Source organism: Natrix helvetica (genome assembly GCF_964273705.1).
Source record: "Natrix helvetica genome assembly, chromosome: 2".
In the NCBI taxonomy this organism is placed as follows: Eukaryota; Metazoa; Chordata; class Lepidosauria; order Squamata; family Natricidae; genus Natrix; species Natrix helvetica.
In genome coordinates this window covers 61091249-61117493 of record NC_138552.1, presented here as the reverse complement: position 1 = coordinate 61117493, position 26245 = coordinate 61091249, and the positions used below count along the sequence as shown (strand labels likewise).

At 43.2% G+C, this 26245-nt stretch overlaps 1 protein-coding gene across 2 annotated transcripts in view; it reads right to left on the bottom strand.

Moving 5' to 3' along the window:
- The window catches only part of CDC42SE2 (CDC42 small effector 2), a 66869-nt gene that overhangs the window by 13087 nt on the left and 27537 nt on the right, over positions 1 to 26245 (bottom strand). For both annotated transcript variants that reach the window (XM_081943268.1, XM_081943269.1), the window contains exon 2: positions 18698 to 19009. In XM_081943268.1, coding sequence (XP_081799394.1) covers positions 18698 to 18751 — 54 coding nt within the window. In that variant the 5' untranslated portion in view covers positions 18752 to 19009. The remainder of the gene's footprint in view (positions 1 to 18697; positions 19010 to 26245) is intronic.

Below are 26245 nucleotides of genomic sequence, written 5' to 3'. Positions count from 1 at the left end.
AATTTGCCTCTTCAAAATCTTGGTGCGTCTTATACTCTAAAAAAGTTAATGTAGTTAATTCGCATTTAATGTTAAGGGTTCAAAGAATGTCAGGCTGAATGATCGGCCCCACACATTTTCACCTCACCAAATCTGGCCCTCCTTGCAAAAAGTTTGGACACCCCTGCTGTAAGCGAAGGGGGCGTCGGGGTTCGTCGCCATCTCGCGGAGACCGCCGGATAGTGATCGGCCTGATCCGGAGGACCTACAGTCAAAGTCTCCACTGAAGACATTGAGGTGAGGGTGACTGCCTTGTTAATCATCGCTGGGCTTGCATATGGCCGTGGCCCGGGGTGCGGGAAGTCACGGCTCGTTTAAAATTGATTCTCCTGACAGCCCTCTCCTTCCCTTACAGCGAGCTGGAAGTCACCTTCAAATCACCTTCTCCGGACATGGAAGATCGCGGCAGCGCAGATCTTCCTAGGGAGTTCCCGGCGATAGCGTGGGCAGCTCCAGCGCTCAAGCGCTAACATTCTCAGCCGCACTGCCCACCATTCTAACGAGGCGGACGGACGTTTTTATAGCCAGTGGCCATTTTGGAGCCTTTTCAAAGTGCAGTGGCCATTTTAGAGCGATGACGAGGCGGCTACATTTCTTTGACATTGCCAAGGCATTATATGGCCGTTATTGTAGCAGGCAGCCATTTTGGACATCTCTTAAAGCGCAGTGGCCATTTTATATTGGCCACAGGGCGTATAAATTTTATTGACATTGCCCAGGCACTAGACTAATTTCGGCTGCTAATTTACGGGGAAGGAGGACCTAGACAGCAGATTCCCACTATGTTACCAGTGGAGAACCTTTGCCTTTTCTTGCTTCAGATAGAATGGCATCCAGGCAGGATAACGCGGGGGCACCTCAGGGCTCTAGGGTAACAGTTTCTGGATTTAGGCCTAGGGCAGGAACAACAAAGCCCACGGCAGCGCAAAGACCATCAAGAGCCACACTCCAAGATGAGCAGCAGAGACAACGGGCTTTGGAAAAGAGAGTGGCCCGGGCAGAACGTCTGCTGCAGGACAATCTACAGTGTGGTAATAGCCCTCTCTCCAGGGCTTCTAGCCCGGTGTCTTCCTTGACTCCATCCCCGAGCGGTGGGGGGGGGTGTTGGGAGTGTTAGGATGGATGTTTCCCCTTCTCCCTCCGTATCTCCCAGGGCCATTAGGGGAGCCATGGGGAACCCCTTGGAGGGGCTTCCAGGGATTTTCTGATTCCACATCCCACCCTAGCACGGAGGACATGGGGGATGAATATGACAAACTACGAAACTTGCCCCCTAATATCCAAAAACTTATTGCTTCAGCAATATCGCATGGCATTGCTTCAGGAATGAAACAATATCAGGGCAAAGATACAGCTCCAAAGAAGGCTCAACCTCCCGTGTCCCTGTGGGCCACAGGGCAGAAGACCTCGGCTTTCGCCTTGCCCCCTGAAGAAGGGGATGCCCCTGGTTCCCCTTCCCTGGCTAGTGAAGGGTTTGTGTCTGGGGAGGAGCCCGTGCGTGGCATAGTGATGTCTGATGATGAGGGCGCAGGGAAACAGGATTCTCCTTCCTTTGCTGGATTTTTTCAATCCTCATTGTTTAAACAATTATTAATTAAGGCTAAGTCCACGACTAAACTGGGCGGGAACGAGTCAACTCCCACTCCAGAGTCTCAGAAGGATCTGACTAAGACTATGTTGATCAAAACTCCAATAGACAAGGAAGAAATCCCAGCCCCTCCTCTCTTCCTAGAAGTAGTTAAGAGTCAGTGGTTCCAACCAGTACCTTCCCAAACCCTGGAGTAAACGACAGAAAATTTTATAATATGGATCAGTCATTTTCCCAAACACTCCAGGTGCCCATAGTTGACACTCCAGTGACGGCCTTGTCATCGTCGGTCTCAGTGGTTGCAGGTGACGTAGCGGAAAAGTTGAAGCCTAAGGACAAGAAAGCTGAGCTCATCCTCAGGAAGGGGTTTCAGGCTTCAGCTTGGGCCATCCTCAGTAAGGGGTTTCAGGCTTCAGCTTGGGCTGCCTCCTTTTTTAATAGGACAACCTTACTGTGGCTGCAGCAGTTGCAGGACCACACACCCCCAGAAGACGCCCGCACAATATAAGATCTTAGCAAGATCATTGCGGCGATGCAATATTCCACGGATGCTACTCTAGATTCCGTTAAATTTGCCTCTTGAGCCTTATCTGCCTCTGTAGCCTCACAACCCCTCCTGTGGTTAAAGTACTGGCAGGTTGATAATAAGTTGAAGTTTTACGTGACATCAGCACCATATGCAGGCGACAAGCTTTTTGGCAAGTCCTTGGACCCCATTTCGGTGGAAAACAAGGAGAAAAAGAAGGTCCTCCTATCTACGACCAAACGCCAGGAGAACCGCCCTGCACCGTATCGCAGACGGCAGTTCTTCCGGCCCCCCGATTCTGATTTCCACCAGAACAGGTATTGGGGTTCCAGGGGGGATAGGTTTCAGTCCAGGAGCTATTTCCAGGACAGGAATAGGGGTCAGGGTCAAACCAGGCGGCCTTTTCGAGGGGGAGGCGGTCATCCATTCCGCAGAGGGAAGTGAGTCCAATCTCTCACTTCCCATAGGCGGCCGCCAGAATCATTTTGCGTCGCAATGGGTATGCATAACTTCAGATGCCTGGGTCTTGTCTTGTCTCAGACTGGAATTTCTATCTTCTCCCCCGAATTATTTCAGGTCTTTTCCTTCATCCTGGAATCCGCCCAGGTGTGAGCTGGTTCGGCTCGCAATTCAACACTTATTGGAGATTCGAGCCGTAGAGCCGGTTCCATTGGAGAAGCAAGGGTTGGGATTTTATTCCAACCTATTCATAGTCCCGAAGAATTCAGGGGGGTGGAGAGTGATCCTGGATCTGAAACGTCTAAACAAATTTATTGTATACCGCTGATTTAAAATGGTGTCCTTGACTTCTATATTACAAAGTATTCGACAGAGCGAATTTATTGCCTCTATAGATCTTAAGGCACGCTTCCATGCAAGGACATTGCAGTGGGCCTTAATCCCATACCAGCGGGAAATAATGAACAACTCACCTTTGGCCATTCTAGTGTCTCCGCAGGTCTGCCTGTCGCTCCGGTGGTGGCTGTCAGCTGCGATCAACAGAGGGTCGCAGTTCAAGGAACTACAGAGAGTAACTGTGACTACAGATGCAAGTCTCTTTGGCTGGGGGGGAGGGCGTTGATGGGCTCAAAGATGGTGCAAGGTCGATGGACAGCGACAGACCTGCATCACAATATAAACTATCTAGAGCTCAAGGCAACATGCTTAGCCCTCTGGCATTTCCAACACGGCTTGCAACACAAACACGTGCTACTTCTTACCAACAACATTGCCACGAAGGCACATGTGAACAGGCAAGGTGGGATTCACTCCAGGGCTTTGTGGACAGAGGCACACAAATTGATCTCGTGGGCGGAGACACATGTGATATTAATAGTGGCGGATCACATTTCCGGGACTGCCAATCACCAGGAAGATTGGCTCAGTTGAGCCACTGTGGACCAGGGGAGTGGCAACTTCATCTGGTCATTTTTCAACGGGTTTGTCACCGGTTCAGGACTCCAATTATCGATCTGTTTGCAACCCCAGCGAACTTTCAACTGCTGAGGTTTGTGACCAGATATTGGACTTGGGGAGCCGAGGATACGGACACGCTGAGATGTCATTGGCCATCGGGTCTTCTATATGCCTTTCCCCCCTTCCCATCCTCCCAGGGACCATCAGGAGGGTAGTGTCAGAGGCGACGGAGATAATCCTGTTAGTGCCGGACTGGCCCAGAAGGCCGTGATATGCGGACTTGATCCAGCTATCAGTGTCTCCGCCTTGGAGAATTCCCAGGGAGGAGATTTGCCTGTGCCAGGGGGTGTTAATCCACCCAGAGCCTCAGTGGCTAAAACTAACTGCCTGGCATTTGAAAGGGACTTTTTGAGTAGAGCCCAAGTGTCAGCCAAGGTTATTTCCACCTTGGAAGCAGCCATACATCTTTTAGAATTTATAACGCTATGTGGTTGGCGTTTGAAAAGTGGTGTGAGGTGGTGTCTATTAGGGCAGAAGATGCATCGGTGCCTCAGGTCTTAGAGTTCTTGCAAGTGGGGTTAGATAAGGGTCTGGCATATAACAGATTCTCCAAATGGGACTTACCTTTGGTTCTACAGGCTATGACAGAATCTCCCTTTGAGCCAATTCGCTCTGTGTCCCTCCAGCTTCTAACTCTAAAAGTGACCTTTTAAATTGCCATGACATCAGCTAGGCGCATCTCAGAGATTGGAGCTCTGTCTTCGCGTAATGATCTATGCATTTTCCACCAGGATAGTGTTACCTTAAGGTTAGATCCTGCCTTTCTACCTAAAATTAACACTCCATTTCATAGGGCACAAGAGATAGTGCTGCCTAATTTTTGTCCTGCTCCGTCTCACTCTAGGGAGGGACTATGGCACAGGCTTGACGTCCGTAGAGCACTGAGGATTTATCTCAAGCGCACGGCTTCATTTCGTAGATCAGAAGCTCTTCTGGTATCTTTTCAACCATCCATGCAGGGTGCAAGGGTGACATCTATCATGATAGGCAGGTGGTTGAGGAAAGTGATTTCCTTGGCCTATGAGGCCAAAGGTCAAAGTTCCCCTTCAGGGAATTACGGCTCACTCTACTTGCAGTGCGGCCACCACGGCGGCATGGGCGACTAAAGCACCATTCGAGGACATATGTAGGGCAGCTTCCTGGGGGTCCCCTACTTCATTTATTCGACACTATAGATTGGACTCTTACGCATCAGCATCTTTCGGCCGTAGAGTGTTGCAGCAAGTAGTGGCTCCATCAGCTGCTACTGAATTATAATTCTCCCTCTCTAAGGACCCTAGCTTGGGTACGTCCCACCGGTAGCACCTCCCTCTCATCATTAGAATTGATGTTCAGGTAAGTACCAACGATCGTTCTCTACAATCATCATAATACATTATTTTCAGACAGGCAATCATAATCCTGTCAATTTTGATTGCAAACTAAGATTTCACAAATTACTAACCCCAGAATAAGAAACTCTCTAGAGTTATTTCATTTGACAAAAGAAGTGAGAGGGAAAAAAACACTTCATTGTGCTGAAGGTTGAAAATTAGCTTTCTGTATGAGATGCTGGTCATACTAGAACTAATTACAAACTGCTATAAGGACTATATACAGGTAGTCCTTGTTTAGTGACTGTCTTGGACAGTGACCATTTGCAATTATGGCGATGATAAAAAAAGTGATCAATGGTCACATACATGACTTTTGCATCTTTCTCTCAGTCACATATTCACCATTAGAATCAGTAAGTATACACTGCTCTGTGCTATCAGATTCCCACCCTCTTGCCCTCTCCCACCATCAGTGGAGACATTACTTAAATTACAGGCTCTCTTTCTGAATTGCTTTTCACTGCAGTTCAAAGCCTTAAAAGTGCTAAAAATGTCTGTTGACTGAACAACAGACAAATGAAGCTGGGGAAAGCAAAGTCTTCAGGTGGCCAGCTATCACAGCCAGACCCATGAACCCATTAGCAATAGGACGGGTCACTGAAATTTGGCAATGATTTTTTTTTTTTTTTTGTATTTAAAATATTCTTCAGGAACAATGCTTTGAAAAGGTGGAGTTAAGTTGTAATATAGTTAAAAATGTTTTTGTTTCTTATATGTTAATGTTTTCTTTTTACATAAAGCTTTTTTCATTTACTTAGATGTCAACCAATAAGGGTAGACCTTATGTAATGTCTACTTATTCGGCGAATGTTCAAAGTTGTGATGGTGCTGAAGGAGGAGTACTTATGATGGGTCCTTGTAGCTGCAGTTGTCGCAATGTTCCCACAGTCACCATTGTGATTTGGATGCTCGTTGACTACTCACAATTACGTCACAGCATACTGGGGTCACATGATCACATTGGTGATCTTCACTGCTGGCTTTGACAAGCAAAGTCAACGGGGAAGACAACAGTTGGTCACAAATACTGATCATATAACTGTGGGCTGCAGCTATGGGATTTGCCAGCAACAGCAATACGGATGACAGAACTGCAAGTTGATAGGGCCATGGGATGCTACACTTTGCGACTGTGTTGCTTAACGCTGGAGTTCCCAGTCCCAATTACATTGATATTAGACTACCTGCATCTGATACTACTGTATACATATGCTTCATTAAGGAACTGTTTCCATAAAAGTTATTCATAGAAGGTGGTAATTTTCAGCCTCAGCATATGTGAAGATCCTTTCTGAACATTTCTTTCAGTTGCCTACTTTTATATAAGGTAAAAAAACAAATTTAAAATGGTTTCAAATGAAACTTGAATAGAAATGCATTTAATTTTCAACAGTTCTCTAGAAGATTTTTGAAATTAAGACGTTTTCTTCTATAGAAAGAAAAAAAGAAAAAGTCATGTGACTTCTGAAGCAAGGATCATAAATGTATGTCAAGAGCTATCTTATTATTGCAATTAAGTATCTTTATGACTATTAAATAACATGGACGTTTTCTAGCCATTTATGAATAAATACTGTTTTGCTTCATAAATGTCATCCTTGAACTAGTAAAGTTCTGGGCACTGATCCACAGCCTAATACACTAATTCTCTATTAGACTGTGGCTGATCTTCACATATATGTTCCTCATGTGTACAAAGAGCCAAATAGAAATCCATTGATTGCATAGTTTAACCTTCTCCCATTTTTGAGTAGATGTAATTATACAGTACAAAATAAGCATAATGGCTACTGCATTGGAAGATGTTTTAGATTATAGTTTTTAGATAGTACAAATAGCTGCAAACCAAAATTTTCAATGTTAGAGCAGCAGACTCACTAGGAAAACACAAAGCTTTATGTAATTATTTAAAATAAAATTGTCTGTGTGATTTAAATTACATATTACAATTTTACTAATCTTAATCTCAGTCAGATTGTAGATGTAAAACTGTTAAAAGTTATAGACAGGATAAAGGGAAATTAGGAGCACCAGATCTGGACTGCAACAGTCCAGATTACCATGAGATAGCAGCAAAGACATATAGGACACAAGATCTTTGCAATGATCTTGTGGTAATCCAGTTTTTTACAGCCATAGAGTAAATTATGACAGAGATAGTAGTCGTGTCTCTTTCATTTTTATCAGCCTGACTTTTCCATGGATAGTTCTCTGAATTTCAGATTCTGTTTGTAAGAGTTTCCTACATATAATAGACCACAGGTCTTCTCTCTTTATGCTCTATTTGTCCAGGCAAGAAATCTTAAAAGAGCCCTCACTGTTTTCCATAAATGGTTAAACATTTGATTTCTTTAAACTCCTGTTCTAGTAGAAGATAACTAATATCTAACGTTTCATGAATCTGAAATGCTTTTCCTATAAGGGTCAGCAAATTATAGGAATTGGAAACTGTAGTTAATCTATTTTTTAGCCCTTAAATCTTCAGATGAAATTGCTTTTTAGGATTTTCAGCTGATAGAAAAATAAATTTCAGCCTAATGGAAAAAAATTAAGTTTGGGACAAAAATGGTTCGAAATGTGTCTATTGCTTGAGTAATAACACTTGCTAAAATACTTTTCCCTCTCTGTTGATAAATTTACCATACAAACTGTTGTGCTTTGGTTAGCATGTTTCTCACACAACTTTCAGTTCCTAAGGTTCCTAGCAAAATATTGCTACTCTGCCAAACTGATCTATAATTCAGTTATAAACAGAACTTTATTCTTTATTCTTACTTTATTCAAATGAAGTTCCCCAACAATTCAATTCAAGCCAAGCACAAAAAAGATGAACTAATACAATATATTAATAATTACTGATATATAGTGAATATTTAATACTTATTCTGTCCCATAATTGGTTTCAAAAGGTGAATACAACTCAAGAACTGCATCATATCTAGACCATTTTCAAACATTTCTTTGCTCTGGAGGGAATTTAATGTTTCAATTATCAGCTTGACAGAGAAGGAATTCAATTGGTTCAATTCATCAACTAGAAAAGGAGTGCAACAGAGTAAGATATGCTCAAAGTGATTAGATAGATGGTATAGATATATAATTTTAACAGGACAGCAGGGAGATAAAGAAGGAGCTGTTATCTGTCTAAAAATCCACCCCATCCACCTGCACTAGCTATGGAAGATCTGTAATGTGAGACAAAAAGAACAGTTCAGTTTCCTAAGAAATAAGTATAATACCTACACAGTAACTGCATCTGCTCAGACATATTACTTTTGGCCCCTGTGCTAATGTTATTAGTTTGTTTGGATTTTCATTTTGAACTCGTAGGACAAAAATCATGTAGATGATGAACTGTATAGACTGTACCACAATAGGGAAGTCTTTGACCTCTTAGTCATTTGAAGAAAGCTGAGATATGACTGGGATTAATAAGAAAAAGAACGTTGGTCTTACCTGAACGTTTTTTTCTGGAGTAGTGGAGGGAGGGGTCACAGCAGGGTTAACACAGCCTGATTGGTCCATTTGACTGAGAGAAAACTTCTTAACCTTCGCCTTCTCCCGTTGGTTCCCAGTTTCCGCGATGTCACGGCCAACAACTGCAAGTCAAACACAAACAAGAACAAGCCCCCCCGGGGCCTCCCGATTCTACACCTCCCGGACCCTGTCTAACTAACTAACTAGGGCGGGAAATGTGACCCCTCCCTCCACTACTCCAGAAAAAAACGTTCAGGTAAGACCAACGTTCTTTTTCCAGTAGAGTGGAGGGAGGGGTCACAGCAGGGACATACCCACGCTACGTCCCCGGGCGGGCCGACTGGGTCCCAGGTGAAGAATCGGCCACCACCCTCTGAAGGACCCTCCGGCCAAAGGATGCCTCAGCCGAGGCATAAGTATCCAAACGATAGTGTCTAATAAAAGGTGTGGGGGAAGCCCAGGCCGCCGCCCTACAAATATCCTCGAAAGGTGCCCTGGTGGCCCAAGCCGCCGAAGTAGCCGCACTGCGGGTGGAGTGCGCAGTGATCCCCGATGGGGGAGTCTTCCCAGAAGCCCCGTAAGCCTCAACTATGGCCAACCTAATCCATCGTCCGATGGTGGAAGAAGACACCTTACATCCTAACGAGCCTGGACGAAAGGAAACAAATAACGCTTCCGTCCTCCTAATGCCCTCAGTTCGCTTTAGGTAAATGCGAACAGCCCGGCGAACGTCCAGCTTATGCCACACCAACTCCCGCTCTCTCGAGGGATTGGGACAAAAATTCGGGAGCACGACCTCCTGGGCCCTGTGAAACTGTGAATTCACCTTCGGAATGAACGAAGGATCCAAGCGAAGGACCACCCTGTCCTGGTGTATTACACACAGGTCACTGCGTGAAGAAAGGGCCCCCAACTCTGAAATGCGCCTGGCCGATGTAATGGCCACTAAAAACACCACCTTAAGGGTAAGCAGACGCATGTGTACCGTCCTAAGTGGTTCGAACGGGGAGCTCGTCAGAGCCTGGAGAACCAGGGTCAGATCCCAGGTTGGAAACCTATGAACCGGAGGCGGACGGATGTTAGCCGCCCCCTTCAGAAAACGCTTAATCAGTGGAGACCGGGAAAGGACGGGGGAACCCTCCCCCCCCAGAATGGTGGCCAAAGCCGCCACTTGACGCCGGAGCGTATTATGCGACAAGCCATCCTCCAACCCCTTCTGGAGGAACTCCAACACGTTTGGGACGGTAGCCCTAGAAGGATCCAACCCCAAAGGAATGCACCACTTCGCAAACGCTTTCCATGTGGCATTGTAAATTCTAACCGTGGACGGCCTCCTAGACGCCTCTAAGGTGGCTATGACTCCTGACGAAAGTCTCTGCCCCCTCAGGATCCTCCGTTCAAGAGCCAGGCGGTCAGATGGAGCCACTGAGGCCCTGGGTGATGTAAAGCCCCCTGACTCAGAACGACCTCCCCCGGGGGAATCCTCCAGGGGTCTGCTACCGACAGCTGGACCAGGTCCGCGAACCAGGGTCTCCTCGGCCAGTATGGTGCTAACAGAATAACGAGAGCCCTCTCTGTGACTATCTTCCCTATCGTACGGGGAACGAGGGGAAGGGGAGGAAAGGCATAAAGGAGACCCGGGGGCCATCGGCTCCTGAGAGCATCCGCTCCTTCCGCCGACGGAGACTGGAACCGGGTAAAGAACCGGGGCAGCTGAGCGTTGTCGGGGGAGGCGAACAGATCCACCCGAGGTGTGCCGAACCTGCTGCATATCTTCCGAAACAACTCCGGGCCCAGTTGCCACTCGCCATCGTCTAGGGTTGTGCGACTCAGCCAATCCGCCTGAAGATTGGACACTCCTGAGATGTGCTCCGCCACTATGGAGGCCAAGTGTCTCTCCGCCCACAAGCCCAACGACTGCGCCTCTCGCCAGAGAGAACGTGAGTGGGTGCCCCCCTGGCGATTGACATGGGCCTTCGTCGCCACATTGTCCGTAAGCAGGAGGACATGGCGCCCCCGCAGGTGATGACGAAAAGTCCTTAGGGCAAGCCGCGCGGCTTTTAGCTCCAGCCAATTGATGTTGTGGCGGAGATCCGAGGCAGACCAACGTCCCTGGGTCATGTCGGAGTCCATCACGGCCCCCCAGCCGAAGAGGCTGGCATCCGTCGTCACTGTGACTCTCTCGGGCTCCCAAAAACAAGCCCCCTGTTGCAGTGCTGGGGACAACCACCACCGAAACGAGAGTCTCACCTCCACCGGTAGAGGAACTGGACGCAAGGAGTTGCTCATCATCCTTCTCTGGACCGGGATCAAGGCCCACTGGAGAGGTCGCAGGTGGAGCCGGGCCCAGGGCACTATCCCTATGCAAGAGACCATCTTCCCCAGAAGTTGAGACAAGGTCAGGATGGAAACAGACCGACTTTTTTGTACAGAGGAGACCAGCTGGCGAAGGCTGGACAAGCGCTCTGGAGACAGACGGACCCTCCCTGACTCGGAGTCTATCACTGTCCCTAGGTGTAGAATCTGCCTGGATGGGGACAGGTGGCTCTTGGGAAAGTTCACTGAAAACCCCAACGCCTGAAGCCAACGGATCGTCAGCCGAAGATCCGACTTGGCCCTGGGGAGGGACCCTGCCTGAACGAGGACGTCGTCCAAGTAGCACTGAAGTCTCACCGGAATGGAACGCAGGTAAGCCGCCAGTGCTGCCAGGACCTTGGTGAACGTCCGCGGAGCTGAGGCCAGACCAAACGGGAGAGCCCGGTACTGGTAATGCCTGCCCCGGTGAGAGAACCTGAGATAACACCGGTGAGACTGAAGGATGGGGACGTGGAGGTAGGCCTCCGTCAAATCTACTGAGGCCATGTAATCCCCCTTCCGAATGCCCTGCAGAATGGATTTCAGGGACGCCATCTTGAACCGCCTGTATACTAGGTAGCGGTTTAGGCGTTTCAGGGTGAGGATTGCCCTCCAACCCCCCGAGGATTTTGGAACTACGAACAGATGGGAGTAGTAGCCCAGACCCCTCTCCGGCTCCGGAACGACCTCCACTGCCCTGATTTCTAGAAGATGGGCGACCGCGAGGTCCATGAGATGACGCCGCTTCGGGTCCCGAGCCGGGGGAAAAACTTTGAAAAAACTTGGGGGTTTGGAGAGGAATTCTAACCTTAGGCCGTGGCGAACGGTCGCCCTGACCCAACCGTCTGACGTGATCCGATCCCACTCGTCCGCATACAGTGCCAGGCGGCCTCCGATGGGATGACTCGGGTTCGAGTCATTTCCCTCTGCGGAAGGGGCGGCCGCCCCCCCCACGAAAGGGCCGCTTGGACTGCGGCTGATATCTAGAACGGTCCTGAAAACTCTGTCTATGAAATGACCTGTCCTGCCTGTATGGTTGGTATCGCTGGTCCTGATCCCTGTCATAAGACTTGAACTGGGGCCTGCGATAGGGATGACTACGGGACTCCGCCTTCTTGGTGGATGTGGGCATAACTTTCTTTTTATCTTTGTTTTCCACCAAAATCGGGTCTAAGGAAGCCCCGAACAAATTTGGACCCTCAAAAGGGGCAGCTACTAGGTCCCACTTGGCTTTATAATCCATCTGCCAGTTCCTGAGCCACAAAAGTCTACGAGAGGCCACAGAGGTGGCCAAAGCACTTGAACCAAATCTAACTGCGTCTAGGGTCGCATCAGCCGAATACTGACACGCTGCCATTATTTTAGCCAAATCCTGGTGTGCGCGCTCCTCCTGGATCGGAATGCGCTCCTGGAGCCGGCGGAGCCACATGACCGTAGTACGGTTAAAGTACGAGGCAGCAGCCGCTGCCCGCACCGCCCATGCTGAGGCTTTAAAATTTTTACGTAAAGTGAGCTCCGCCCTCTTGTCCTCTGCCTTAAGTTTGTCAGCCGCGTCCCCCGAAACTACTGGAGAGGAGGAGACTAAAGCTGCTATGGGCTGATCTATAACTGGAAGCTGAATAGCCTGCACAAAAGACTTTTCCATGTTGTAGGCGCGACGGTCGTTGCTGCCAGGTGGGGAAAAGTTAGAAGGACGGGCCCATTGGCTAGTAGCTACCTCTAAGAAAAGAGGAGGGGCAGGAATCTCCTCCTTATTGGTGGCCGTCGCTGAGAACATGACCATGTCCGGATCCGTGGGCGGTGGGACCGTGGGGTCCCCCGTGCCCACCTTTGTGGTCCTCCTAGCCTTCTTAAGCAATGGTTTGAACATGGCCTGGAGGAAAAGATTGGAAGAGCGAGGCGGCTCAGGAGCCGCATCCTCCTCCTCAGAGAACCCCCAATCGTCCCTCCGTGCCTCCCCCCTAGAGGAGACCTCACTCATGAGGGAAGGCGAAGAAGCCCTAGATCTGGACCTACTAAAGGGAGTAACTCGACTGTGGTGGTAAGGTCTGTCCCTTTGGGAAATGCCCCTAGAAATGGCTGCAGAAATAAGCCTTTTGAGATTCTCAGGGAGGTTTTCGAGATCCTCCTCATCTTCTTCTGAATCATAGTCTGGTGCCACATAGGCCCTGCTGGATCTCCTACCCCTAACTGGACCTGCAGAGGTACCTTCCAATGGATCCCCCCTATCTTCTTCCCTAATCCCCGGGAAAGCAGAAGGAGAGCGAGGCGCCCCCCGCTCCTGACTCCTAACAGATCTGCATGGGGAAGCAGAGGAAGAGGAAGAGGAAGGGCTGAACCCCCTAGCCACCGGTGGGGGAGGGCATGAAGCTGCCACGTGTGGGGATCTGGATCTGGGCCTAGGATCCCTGGCCTGTCTCTTCTCAGCCCTTTCAATGACCTTCTCGATGGCCCTGGATCGCCTGAGCTCATCCCTTTGCAGAGCTCTCGAAGGCCTGTCCTCAGCTGAAGGCCTAGAAACCCGAGGCCTAACTGGGGGAGTGGGCTCAACCTGATCTTCGCCTGCCTGAGCTGGCGCGGCCTGCTGGGACTCAGTTCTATCTGCCATCCCCACTCACGTGCTCCAGAACGAGGTTTTTGGTAGGAATTGCCCTTCAGCTGGTGAGAATCGCCTGCTCCGGGCCTCCGGTAAAGTTGCAAACAGCACAGCCACGTTTTTTACAGCCTCTCCGTGTTGCAAGCCCCAAACACGTGACTCAAAATGGCCGCCGGCTTCTTTTGGGCGGTGCTTTCAAAAGCGCGCCTAAAAATGGCCGCTCACCTCGCCCTTATTGCCAATGCCTGCAACTGCAAGCTCGCTTTCCCAAAACACTCTCTAAATCACCGCTGAGCTCCTAAGCCCCTAGGAGCCTTCCAAACCAAGAAAAACGATTCCGCGCTGCTGCCGTGGGCTGTAACCGGCCCGGGAAGCTAGCGGTTCAAATTAGAAGCCGAAAAGCCGCTTTCGCGCCGAAAAGCCCCAGCGCGCTGCGAGCCTCACCGGAAAGTTTTAAGAAGACAAATTAAAGCACGTAGGATCGCCCGGCACACCCGAGACCCCAGGCACCAGTCCGGAGCGATCCCTTAAGAGAGGGGGAGGAAGCGCCCCCCCCCCACTGACTATCTCAGCCTCCTGAGGGCAGTCGAACAACAGCCCTGCAAGGCGGACCATTAGAAAAAAAAAAAAAAAAATTTTTTAAATAAAAAACTCCAAATTCAAGGTGCCAACAACACTAACACTGACTAATAAAACCCACTAAAACTCTACTACTAGGAACCAAACCTGTGTCTTGGACCTTGACTGAGAGGAAACTGGGAACCAACGGGAGAAGGCGAAGGTTAAGAAGTTTTCTCTCAGTCAAATGGACCAATCAGGCTGTGTTAACCCTGCTGTGACCCCTCCCTCCACTCTACTGGAAAATATGTCAAGTACCAAATAGTGGGAAATGCCCATACATTTTTACAGCGATTTTTCTGGAGAGAGTGTTAAGCCAAGAGTTAATTGGCTCAACTTCTACAAATCAACAAAAGCCCTATGACAACATGAAGATATAAGGAGGCAATACCGATATCTAGCCTGCAACATGTTGTTTGCTGTTGTGTTTTTTAAAAACTTCTTCATGATGTCATGAACGAGATACAATACTCAGTGGATTCTAATCAACACAAAGGAAAATAATAATGATAATAAAATAATAATAAAAAAGAATATAAACATTGTTACCAAAAATGCTTATCAAGAACAATTGTAAATTTACTACCTAGGAAGATTTTCCACAAACTCTTTCAGAAGCCTTTTAAAATAAAACACCAGGAGAAAGTTGGTTTTTTTTTAACCCACTACAATTATGCTTTCTATAGAATATAAAAGAAGCAAAATATCACACTTCTAGGCTTTTCTATGCTGGGTAATATTTGCCTTCCTCCTGTTATCCAGGTTATTTTCCTAAGATTTATCAAAGATAATGAAAAGATATTAGTCAAATCATGTTCTCTCAGTACCCTAAAATGCAACTGGAGCTGCCATTGGAGACTTACTCAACTCACTCAAAATACATTAGTATTTTCAACCATGTATCTATCAGTCTCAAGTTTCAATTTGGCCTCTTTTTTATGTTTCTCACAATTGCATGATGAAAGGTACTCAAGAGTAATTCTGTTTTTGTTCCTTTTTAGAATTTGGAATCTTCACTTAGCAGATAACCATACTATTTCCCTTTCAATGTTTATGTATTTGAAAAATACTGTACCTTAAAATCTTGTCTTTATTGTCCTTGCATTCTTCATCAAACTCAGTTCATTTTGAGGTTTAATCTTTATCATAATCTCAACAACTCCAGACTGTCCTCTTGTATTCTTCCATAGTGATATGGAATACAAGAAGCGCTTTAGACAGCGGGGTGTGGGTGAGAGGAGGAGAGAATGGATGAGCCGTCTCTCCTCTCCCCGGACTCCCGACTAAAAGTTAATAAAAAAAAGTTCTGAGCTACCCTTATTTTGCTTCAAAGTTCTTTATTTGAAATTTAATTTTTTTCCTGAAATTTCCCTCTTAAAATGAAGGTGCGTGTTATACGCCTGTGCGTGTTATACGCCGATAAATACGGTATATAATTTAATTAAGATATGTTTTTCCAAAATGCTATATTTAAAGTTAGGAAGAAAAAAACAGTTCATTTTCTCTAATCTAATATGTATTGTATGCATTAAATGTTAAATACTGCAAACAAAAAGAATTTTTAATGAACACTTCCAAAATTTATTTTTTTAATCTTAAAATCTCATATGTCTGTGAGGCATGGAAAGAGACAGTCTAAAATGTAGTTTATGAGTTTCTTGGTATTCCAAAATTACTGCTAGTTATTTTTTATTTATTATCATTCTCTATTATTACATCTTGGATCACTAGCTTTTGCCTCATTGCTCAGCCCTTATGTTCTAACTTGTTTTTGATAGATCTCGATAAGTCTGTACTAATTACATAGAACTTTGGAAAACCTTTTGGCTTTTGCTAGCCTAATGGTGTAAAATTAAACTTTTTGCTAATTTCTTTTTGGTGTTCGTTATTACAGTTTAGTATCATGGTTTGTCTCAGAGTTAACTAGATGTTTAGACTGTATTTGGCATTTTTATTATTTTAAAGACATTGCTAATATTTTGCTTGAAGAACTTGTGCAAAAACACGTCTTCATGACCAAATGCTTTAAATTATAAATGTACACATTTGTAAATTTGTAATTTTACAAATTGACCATTTGTTAAGAATTCTTTACAAATCCTTGAAATAATTGAACATCAGAACTACGAAAATGGAACTTTGAAGATTAACACAAACGAGGACACTCAACTTAACACTTGTTTTGTACTTTCAAAATAAAAAAGTGAATGTGGACATTTCCAGTGGATTATTTAATGTTGCAAAAGTTTATGTTGTGCATGTCTCTATCTAATTCTCAACTACAATATGAAGCAACACAGTTCTAAGATGACTGCACAATTTTATTTTATTTTTTGTATATAGATCAGCCCTAACATTTCTAAACTTTCACTTGACTTTTAAGAGGGTATTTACTCCCTAGTCAGGCATCCAAAATATGAAATCCTCCCAAAATTTGCTTATTAAAGTGAGCATCTGGTCATATTTTCAGTTTAAAGAGTGGAGGAGTAGCCTGTCCGGTAATTAATAAAAATTATTCACATTTTTAGAATTATGTTGGCATCCCTAAACTTACTTTCTTTGCCAATCACAGCTGTGCATCTAAACTTTAATTTCCACAAATATTTGAGAAATTATTAAATTAATGCAGAGCTATTTTTCATAGATATTTACTGTGCGATTATTTATCTTCTAGATCAATTATCTTACCAGATTTCATTTCATCTTCGCCAGATCCCTCCCACCTTTAGCAGCAGAAATATGCTATTCAAACTTTCAGTGAACCTATTTAATATATCCTCCGATAATCTGTTTTCATCTGACGTAGGCCAAATATTCTGACCCAGCTCAGGTTTTCTTTAGATCAGAGGTTATGTAGGTTGGGAAGTGCTTTTGCAGAGGTTGCCATTAACTATTTCCTGCTTCTGTCTGACACCATGCAAGTGCCTTTTTATGGAAATAGATGAATGTTTACTGCCTCATATATGTTTGTTTTCATTCTATCATATTTCAACAACAAAAATATCGCTAACTTTTACTACCCATGGAATTGCCAACTGTCAGACTTGACTGAACAGATAATACCATCACCATTACCTACTAATACAAATATCTACTGAGATTTTCAAAATAAAAATTATTACTTCCTTCTTGGGAATTTAACCTTATATATATTGAAGCTTATAATTAAGTATATATTTCAACTTTGGTTACAAGTTCAAGCAGTCTCAGGATTTATTTCCTCCCTCTATTCATCTTGAAAGTTGAATAGCTTTCAAACTTTCAAAGTTTGAATTTTGTGGAAATTTTCATAGAATGTTGGAGCATCTGTTTCACTATCCTTACAAAAATGTGTTTGAAACTGGGTGACAGGCATTATTTTGACATTTTCACTCATGAACATCAATTTCAAAATGCTTGGGGGGGGGGGGTTTCCTCATAATACTCTGACCTATGTATAGCTCAAAACTTAGTCTGATTACCTCAGACTTTTTTGCCTGTTTATTTAACTTAAGTGCTTCTCATCTTTGCTCTTGATAAAGTTCAATCCTTTCAATCACATTAAAAAGATTATTTCAAGGATTATTATCAGGAGACAATAATCTCTTGATTATTTAATCTGAGCCTTCCAGAATGAATAACAGAATACAGAATTGGAGGGGACCTTGGAGATCTTCTAATCCACCTCCCTGCTCCAGCAGGAAACCCTACATCATTTCAGACAAATGGTTGTCCAATCTCTTCTTAAAAATCTCTAGTGTTGGACCACCTACAACTTCTGGAGGCAAGTCCTGCCACTGACTAATTGTTCTAACTGTCAGGAAATTTCTTCTTAGTTCTAAGATGGTCCTTTCCTTGATCATTTTCCATCAGTGCGTTTTGTTCTGCCTTTAGGTGCTTTGGAGAATAGGTCAACCCCCTCTTCTTTGTGACAATCCCTTATATACTGGAACACTGCTAGTCCTTCTTTTCATTAAACTAGGAATACCGATCTCTTGCAACCATTCATATTTTTTGGCCTCCAGTCCTCTAATCAAGTGAATGACAGCATTCACCAGTGCTTTCACTATATTTGAGATCTGTTCTTCAAATGTGCTGAGAGATTTCCCTTCAAACACCATCATTCTCATAATTGTTCTCCCCAGTGGGGTAATGAGAGGGCTTGGGCCTTCCAAGTATAGTGGGAGCCCCATGTACTCTGTCTCATCATGCCCAAGAGGCCTGAACCCTCTCCCGGGTGTTCTGCTCAGGAAATTGTTTAATGACTGTGATTGGGTGAGCCAGAATTATGGTTATTGAATGAGGTGGTCACATAGCATCTTGCTTAATGGTTGCTTCATTCAATGACCAATATTCCAGGCTCAATTGTGATTGTAAGAGAACACCTGTAACCACATTTAGTACTTTTTCCAAATTTTAAAAAAACCATAGATAGAAAATGATCTTATGAGGTATCACTTGCTGTTCCCTTCATCAGATTTAGCAGAATTTAGAAATGATCAATCAAAGGCATATACCACAAATTGGCTTCAAACTAATTGCTCTTACAACTCAGTAGGAATATTTTGATCATTAAAATGATTAAATACAAAGAAAAGAAATTAAATAAAATAAAATGTAAGGAACATTGTTCAACCATGGAAAAATAATCTAAAATCCATACTTACAGGCTGAGGCTGTTCTGCAATACAGCAGTTGAAACACAACCAGAATTCACTCATTTTTTAAACAGTTCAAAGTGCAAATCTTAAAAGTTAGGAGCAAGACACGACACTTCAAATCTGAAAGGTATCTTGCCCTAATAATCAGTGTGCATGAGGTCCCACAGTAGCTAAATAAAATCCGTCCTTTTGAGCTTCTTTGTCTACAAAATGAACCAAGTTGGCATTCACGTAGCTCTCTTCTTTATCTCTCAAGGTATTGATTGCAGCATCACCAAACCAATAGTTTCCTTCATTTATTAGCGTTTTAGTAAAATCCTGGAAGAAAAACAGAAAAGAGAAAATTAAAGAAATGTGATATATTGCTTGTTACACAATGAGATTTTAATTGCCAAACGTTCCATAGTCTACAAAGTTATATGCTATACAGAACTGAATATAAAATTGCTTTTTCTACAATAAGATCCATAAGGAATAAATCTCAAATATGTAGAGATTCAGAGCATGCACTTTATCTTGCCTTCCCTCCTCTTCCATACTTCTCAAAGAACACCAAAAAAGGCCACATTAAATATTCCATGTGAACATTTTCTGCATGTCATAAAATGACACAGTAATAGTCCTCCTGATTCTTTAACAGCAATCATTTACTATTGCAATTACGGTAAGTTTCTGTTAGATTATCCTCTGTCTCTGTAGTATTTGTTTATGTCACCAGCCTGCTAAATAATCTCAGTTCATTTAAGTGTATTTAAGCAACCTGGCTGTGTTCTTGCTGACATGCTATCAGACGAACATAAATTGTCTATAGCTACCCTACTGCTGAAAGAAAGGGAGTTTTCAAAATATATAGACTATTTTTGAACTGCTACCTTAAAAGGTGATAAGCTCCTATAGTGGAAAAATTGAAACACACAAGATTCCATCCATATTTTTGTGAGACTGAAGGGATAGTTAATCTCTGACCTAGGTTTCTTTTTGAAAAGTTAATGAGGCATTCTACTGCTTTTATTTAGTTGTTTGACAGTATTCTCCCATATTCTTTTTATTATGGCCAAAATATATTATACAAAGCTACATGCTATTAGAATATATGATTAAAAGCCCTTAAACTGTTGTGTGTGGCCAATTTACAATCTCTTGAGTAGTAGTGGGTTCCATATCCCATCACAACTGGTATGCTGTGACTGGGCTGGACATCCACGTTGGGCACACGCACTGTGCACACATGCACACACGACTGCCCTGCGATGCCCCAGCTGCTCAGTGAGGTCGCACAGGCGCCGTATGCTGTGTGAGTGTGCGCAATTGGCCCGTTTCCCTCAAAAAGATGTAAGGAATGCGGGCGGGCGGATGAGTCCATCGAAACACCATCCCGGTACGGAGGCTGCTGCTCCCAGTTACCACCGGTATGCCGTACTGTCCGGAACCCGCTACTGCTCTTGAGGCTTAAATTAGGACAGTTTACACCCATCATAATGATATGCAGGAACCTAGTAAAGACCTAGCTATTTTGGGGGGGGGAAGTGAAGAGTGATAGCTTTTTGGATGAAGGCTTTGGGCTGGGTTGTGTATATGTGGGTTGCTTACACTGTATGCTGTTTCAGGACATTCGTTATTTCTTGTTGTCATTTCCATTTTTTTCAATATTTAAGTGTAAGCTGCCCAAAGTTGTTGAGGGTTAGGTAGCCTAAACTTATAGAAATGAAAATAATCATTAAATCCCCAGTACTGTTTTGTAGAAAAGATATGGATTCTGCAATTAAAACAAATCCTTCTATATACATTCTGAATGTTAGTGTGGCTTTTGTTTAAAAAAGAAATACTATATTTACTGAGTAATCTTTTTTTTTTCATTTTGAAAAAATATCTCTTCATTTTCTTAGCCCTCCCTTTCCCCTAATATATTTTGAGTGAAGGTGGCTAAGAATCTGGAACATTAATACCATATATTAAGAATAGGAGTGCGCTAGCACCCATAATGCAAAGCATACCCCCACATGCGAATGCATACACAAATCCCCACACTCCCCCCCCATGTGTGCCACACTGCTTGCCTCCAAGCTACATTTGGTATTTCTTCTCGGGGGTGTGCGGAGGCTGCTTTTGCCCTCCCCACGCTCTAGGAAAGCCTCCGGAGCCTGGGGAGGACAAAAAATGGGCCCAACGGCCTATCCGAAGTTTGGAACAGAGGCTTTCCTGAATCATGGGAGGGTGAAAATAGCCTCCTCCAGCCCCCTGGAAACGAATTGTTTCTGAATTTCTGGTTGGCCCATTTGGCCCATTTCTCGCCCTCGCCAGGCTCCAGAGGCTTTCCTGAAGCCTGGGGAGAGCAAAAACGGCCTCAGCGGCCCTCTAAAGGACGAAAATTGGCTGGCATGTGCATGCATGCTGAAGTTGACAGCTCGCATGCTGGCAGATATGATATAACCTGTGTGCCATAGGTTCACCATCACAGCAATAGGGCAACATAATTCTACAATATATTTAGAAGAAACTTAGAAATATCGTGCTTCACTTATAACATTAAACCTAGATGTTGGGTTTGTTGTAGTTGTAATCTATAGTGGGTTTGGTCATTTTGAACACACTATGGAAGGGTGAATGCAGAAAACTCCCGGGAATAATCGGAAGAATATTGTATCTTGTTCTGTCAAGTTTTCTGACAGGAATTTCCTGACAGTGAGAATGATCAATCAATGAAACAGCTTGCTGGAATTGTGGGTGTTCCGTTGCTGGAGGTTTTCAAGAAAAAACTGGACAACAATTTGTCCGGAATGGTATAAAGACTCCTGCTTTCGACAAATGGTTGGACTAGAGCATCTCCAAGGTTCCTTCCAGCCCCGTGATTCTATGACTCACACCTATGACTGCAGCATTCACCTTCTGTAACCTTCCCTGTTAGATTCCCACAAGCAAAATCAATGGGAAAACCAGCAGAGAAGGTTGCAAGTCACTCTGCTAAGTCACTTGCACTCTTCCCCATCTGGACAGAAATAGTATTCAGCAGGTTCCGACCAGTTCTGGAGAACCAGTAGCGGAAATTTTGAGTAGTTCGGAGAACCGATAAATACCACCTTTGACTGGCCCTGCCCCCATCTATTCTCTGCCTCCCGAGTCCAGCTGATGGGGAGGAAATGGGGATTTTGGAGTAACTTTCCCCTGGAGTGGGGAGGCATTGGAGATTTTACAGTATCCTTCCCCTGCTACACCCACCAAGCCACACCCATAGATCTGTTAGTAAAACTTTTTGAATCCCACCACTGCATCTGGAAATAGCCACCCCCCACAGCCCCACTGCACTTGTTCCTCAAGGGCCACCTACACACTCTCCCCCAACCAGGATCAGCTACTCCTAATGCTAATGTGCCTGCTGGCCAGCTGTACACCCTTCGCTGCTTAGTAGCAGCCTCTTAACTGCCTGCCAGCCTGCTTGCAAGCCATCTAGGTCTCACTTAACAAACTGCAATCCACACTAACCACAACAAAAGGGAGTGCTGGGATTGCATTGCTGAGCAATACAGTCATGTGACATTTCACCATATAACCACATTGCTTAGAGACAGAAATTCCAGTCTCAATTACCAAGGAATACCTCTAACAAGAGCAACCATTGAGCGACCATAATTAAGGCAAAAAACTTGGTTAAGTTATGCAATCACTAAGTGAAACCTTGACTAGGCTTATGAGTTTACTTCATCTTTCCTTTGCTTCACAGACCTGAGACAGTCATAAATGTGAGAATTGGTCACAAAGGTACTGTTTCATCACTGTCGTAAATGTGAATGATTGTTAAATGACGTAGTCGCTAAATGAGGGCTAAGGGTAACTGGAAACATTATTTAACAAAAATAAAAATGGCAGCCTGTTTTGAAATGATATTTTTAGCATTATCAGCAACTGTAGGCTTGAGGATGGTAGACACTGTAGTTCAAAGAAGCTAGGGAATTCCTGAGTTAAGTAAGGCTGTCTGATGTTTAAATCATTTGAAATCTTTAATTCAGATGATCCATTTGGTGCACATATTTCTCTTTCACTAATTAAATTTGTAAATTGGTTGAGCGTTTTTTTTCACAGAAAAATATGGCATGCAGGTTCTTGGAGGGGTATTCTTATACAAGGATTTAATGGTGTCTTGAGATGATATCATTATCTATACTTGTTTCCTTTGCAATGCTATCAACAGATGTTGCACTGCTAAAATTTTTTTGAAGCACTCAACTCTTCCCTAAGAAGTTTTGATTGGGCTTGAAAATCTCTTTGTGACTAACATTCTAACTTACTATAATTCTGCTGTTTCTCTCCTATTTAGATAGTTGCTTTAATACATTTTATAATAAAATTAACTACATGTAAATGCACACATACAATATTGTCTTTGGTTATTATGCGCGAGAGCTTGAAAACTCTCTATCCCGTAGTCCATATTTTCAAAAGATAAAAGTGGGAAACTGAGTATGTGAATATGAACATGTGTTTTAACTTCTTGTATTTCTTATTTAAAAAGTATATAGAAGGTATCTGAAAATGATCAATGTTTTAAGAAATTTTACCATCCTAATGTCTTGATCATGTTATGTATGTTACTGAATTTTTACCATAAACATTCAATATTGATAATTTCTTATATGTTCTATATATAGGAAATCTACTTTCTGATTGATATATAACAGCTGCATTGAAGTCATGTAAAACCAGCATTATCTGAGGACGGTACTGCTTTACCGGCAAGAGGCTAGTAAGAACAGATAGTAGATAACTTAGTTTATTTGTTCTGTTGAGATTCTAGCACATAACAAAATTTAGGATTTCCCATTGTAATATGAAGCAGTATTTTTTCCCCTGGAGTCAGATGGAACTAGTGTTAATGGGTCCTACAAATTATTTTAACTATCATAGATGAATTGCCCTTATGGAAACCTTTCCCTCTTTCCACTCCTGCTCTCTATTGAGATCACATAACCTAATTTGATATTCATTAAATACTTGGCATAACCGATGCATCAGAGAGCAAGTTTTTGCTCTATGGATAAACATGCTGCTACATAAACGAGTACAAAATGCAGCATTCTTGAGCTTCTATATTGCATAAAACTAACTATAAATAGATCTATGTCCCACTACAGTATAAGGTAAGGTTGACTCGGTGATTTTTCATTATTACTAGATAAGTGTGGCTCCTCCTTATGCATAATAAATGCAATTCCTCCCTTAAAATCATTTAGCAGTTAATACATTTTAAAGTTACAAATTAAAGATCTCTCTCCTTCAGAAAACACATCACGCTCAGTTACTCCCACGCAATTTCCTTTACAGCTAACAAGCCTATGACTATTTAAGGCCTTGTAAGGCATGTGGTTATTTTTGGATTTCTGCTGCTTTGTAAACATTTTCAGCTTTCAGACTGACTATAGATTTTGTGATATGCACAAAATAAAAAGATGGGTTTCCCCTCTCTTCTTTATCTTCGTTTTAGAGTGATGCAAACAGTTTGGGCCAGAATAGTTTATGATACCGATCCAGTAATTAAATAAAAATGTTTAACAGATAAACATTTCAAATTAGATCAATGCTTTTAAGATCAAAGGATTCATTTCGGAGTTGGATTTTTAACCCCCAACTATTATACCATATTAAAATAATTCCCCTTACTTCTTATTGTACACAATTTATTTGGATTGGAAAAAATATGAAATATAGAGTTGTTACCAATAATGCATGAAAAAGCAGGGGTCGGAAATCTATGATCCTCAGATGTTATTACCAAACTAAAAGACCCAATATCCTTCACTATTCATATCTGAACTGGGACTTGCAGTTCAGTACCTCCAGGTTCCAAATCTTAGAAGATAGTGTAATTAGAATACTTACTAGTCAGACATTGAAAGATTATGTCCATCGTATGAAAAACAATGGAATCACTTCAAATACAGTTTACCTTGCGCATTTTACATGCACTTCTGTATTTTATTTGAGCATCTCTGTGCATAAGTATTCTTTATAGTTCTATTGTCCCTCACAAAATACCCCTTCTGATTTAGCAAATATTCCCACATATTTTGTGGGAATCCCAAATATTGTGTGATCTACAAAATATCTGCGTGCATGAAATTAACATTGGGGTAAGAAGAGAATATATTCAATTAAAGGGACAAAGTTATAATAAAACTAAAATGAATAGCAGGAGAAAATATTACTTCCAATTTAATTTATTGAGATACACTTAACTTCAAGTGCAGGTAGTCTTCGACTTACAACAGTTCATTCAGCGACCGTTAAAAGTGACTTATGACCATTTTTCACAATTACAACCTTTGCACCATGATCAAGATCAAAATTCCCATTATCATGTCAAGATCAAAATTCAGCATCTTCATACATATCCTAAGGTCATATGGTCTCCTTTTGCAACTTTCTGACAAACAGATTCGCTTTACAACCAGGTTACTAACTTATCAACTATGGTGATTCACTTAACAACTATGGCAAGAAAGGTTGTAAAATAAGGCAAAACTCACTTAACAAATGTCTCACTTAACAACAGAAATTTTGGGCTCAACTGTGGTTGTAAGTGGAGGACTACCTGTACAGATATTGTCCTTTTACTGCTAATTTAGCACAAGGGAGAAGTTCATTTTCCATTGCATATTAAGTATTACTTTAATCAAAATAAAACCGTCTATACACAGTCCAGTTGCCTCCTGAAAAAGCACCTTTGGGACAACCACAACCGACTGAGAATCTGTACTGACACAGGGATACAGTCTATACACAGGGAAAACTCAATTTTTGCTGCTGGAGGTATCCATTGCGCTCTTATTGTGCTACAGCAATGAAAAAAAAAAATCCCAAAAAATATTGGTTCCTGATTATCTTGGAAAACAAGGGTTTTTAAAATATATTTTTTTATTTTCTATCAGTGCAAATGCGGTTCATTTTATCCCATCTGCTTCCATGCTCATTCCTATTTCTGGGCTACGTAAAGAAAATGCAAATGGACTGGCCATGCAACAAACTCTCCCACCCTTCCCCATAGGTAGAGGTAGTTTCCTAGAGCTCACTAATGGATGCAGCTTCATCAGCAAGAGATTATGCTGTTATGCTGACCAAGTCTGTTTTTAGTCATTTCTGTGTTTAAATACTGTATGGTTTCAAATAATGATAGGCTATTTAGTGAATAGCATAGTGCAGACTCTCTGTAGGATGACTAATTGTAGGTAGCTTTACAGTATTATAAGAGAAACAACACAATAATTAAAAGTAGCCTTATTATAAGAGAAAGAAGCAGCCGACAAAAGTACCTTACTGACTTACAGGAATCTGTCATTTAAACTCTGTAATTACAAGCATGTTTTGACTTCATGAAGTGCTTGGACCAAGAGACCAAGAGGAAACTGGGAGCCAATAGGGAAGGAAGGATACTTTAAGAAAATTCCCTCAGTCTCTGGACCAATCAGGTTGTGACTAAACCCAGCTGTAGCCCTCCCCTGTATCTACAGGAAAACAAACTAATTTTGTCTAAAATTACAGCCCTCACTGCCACCAGTAATTGAA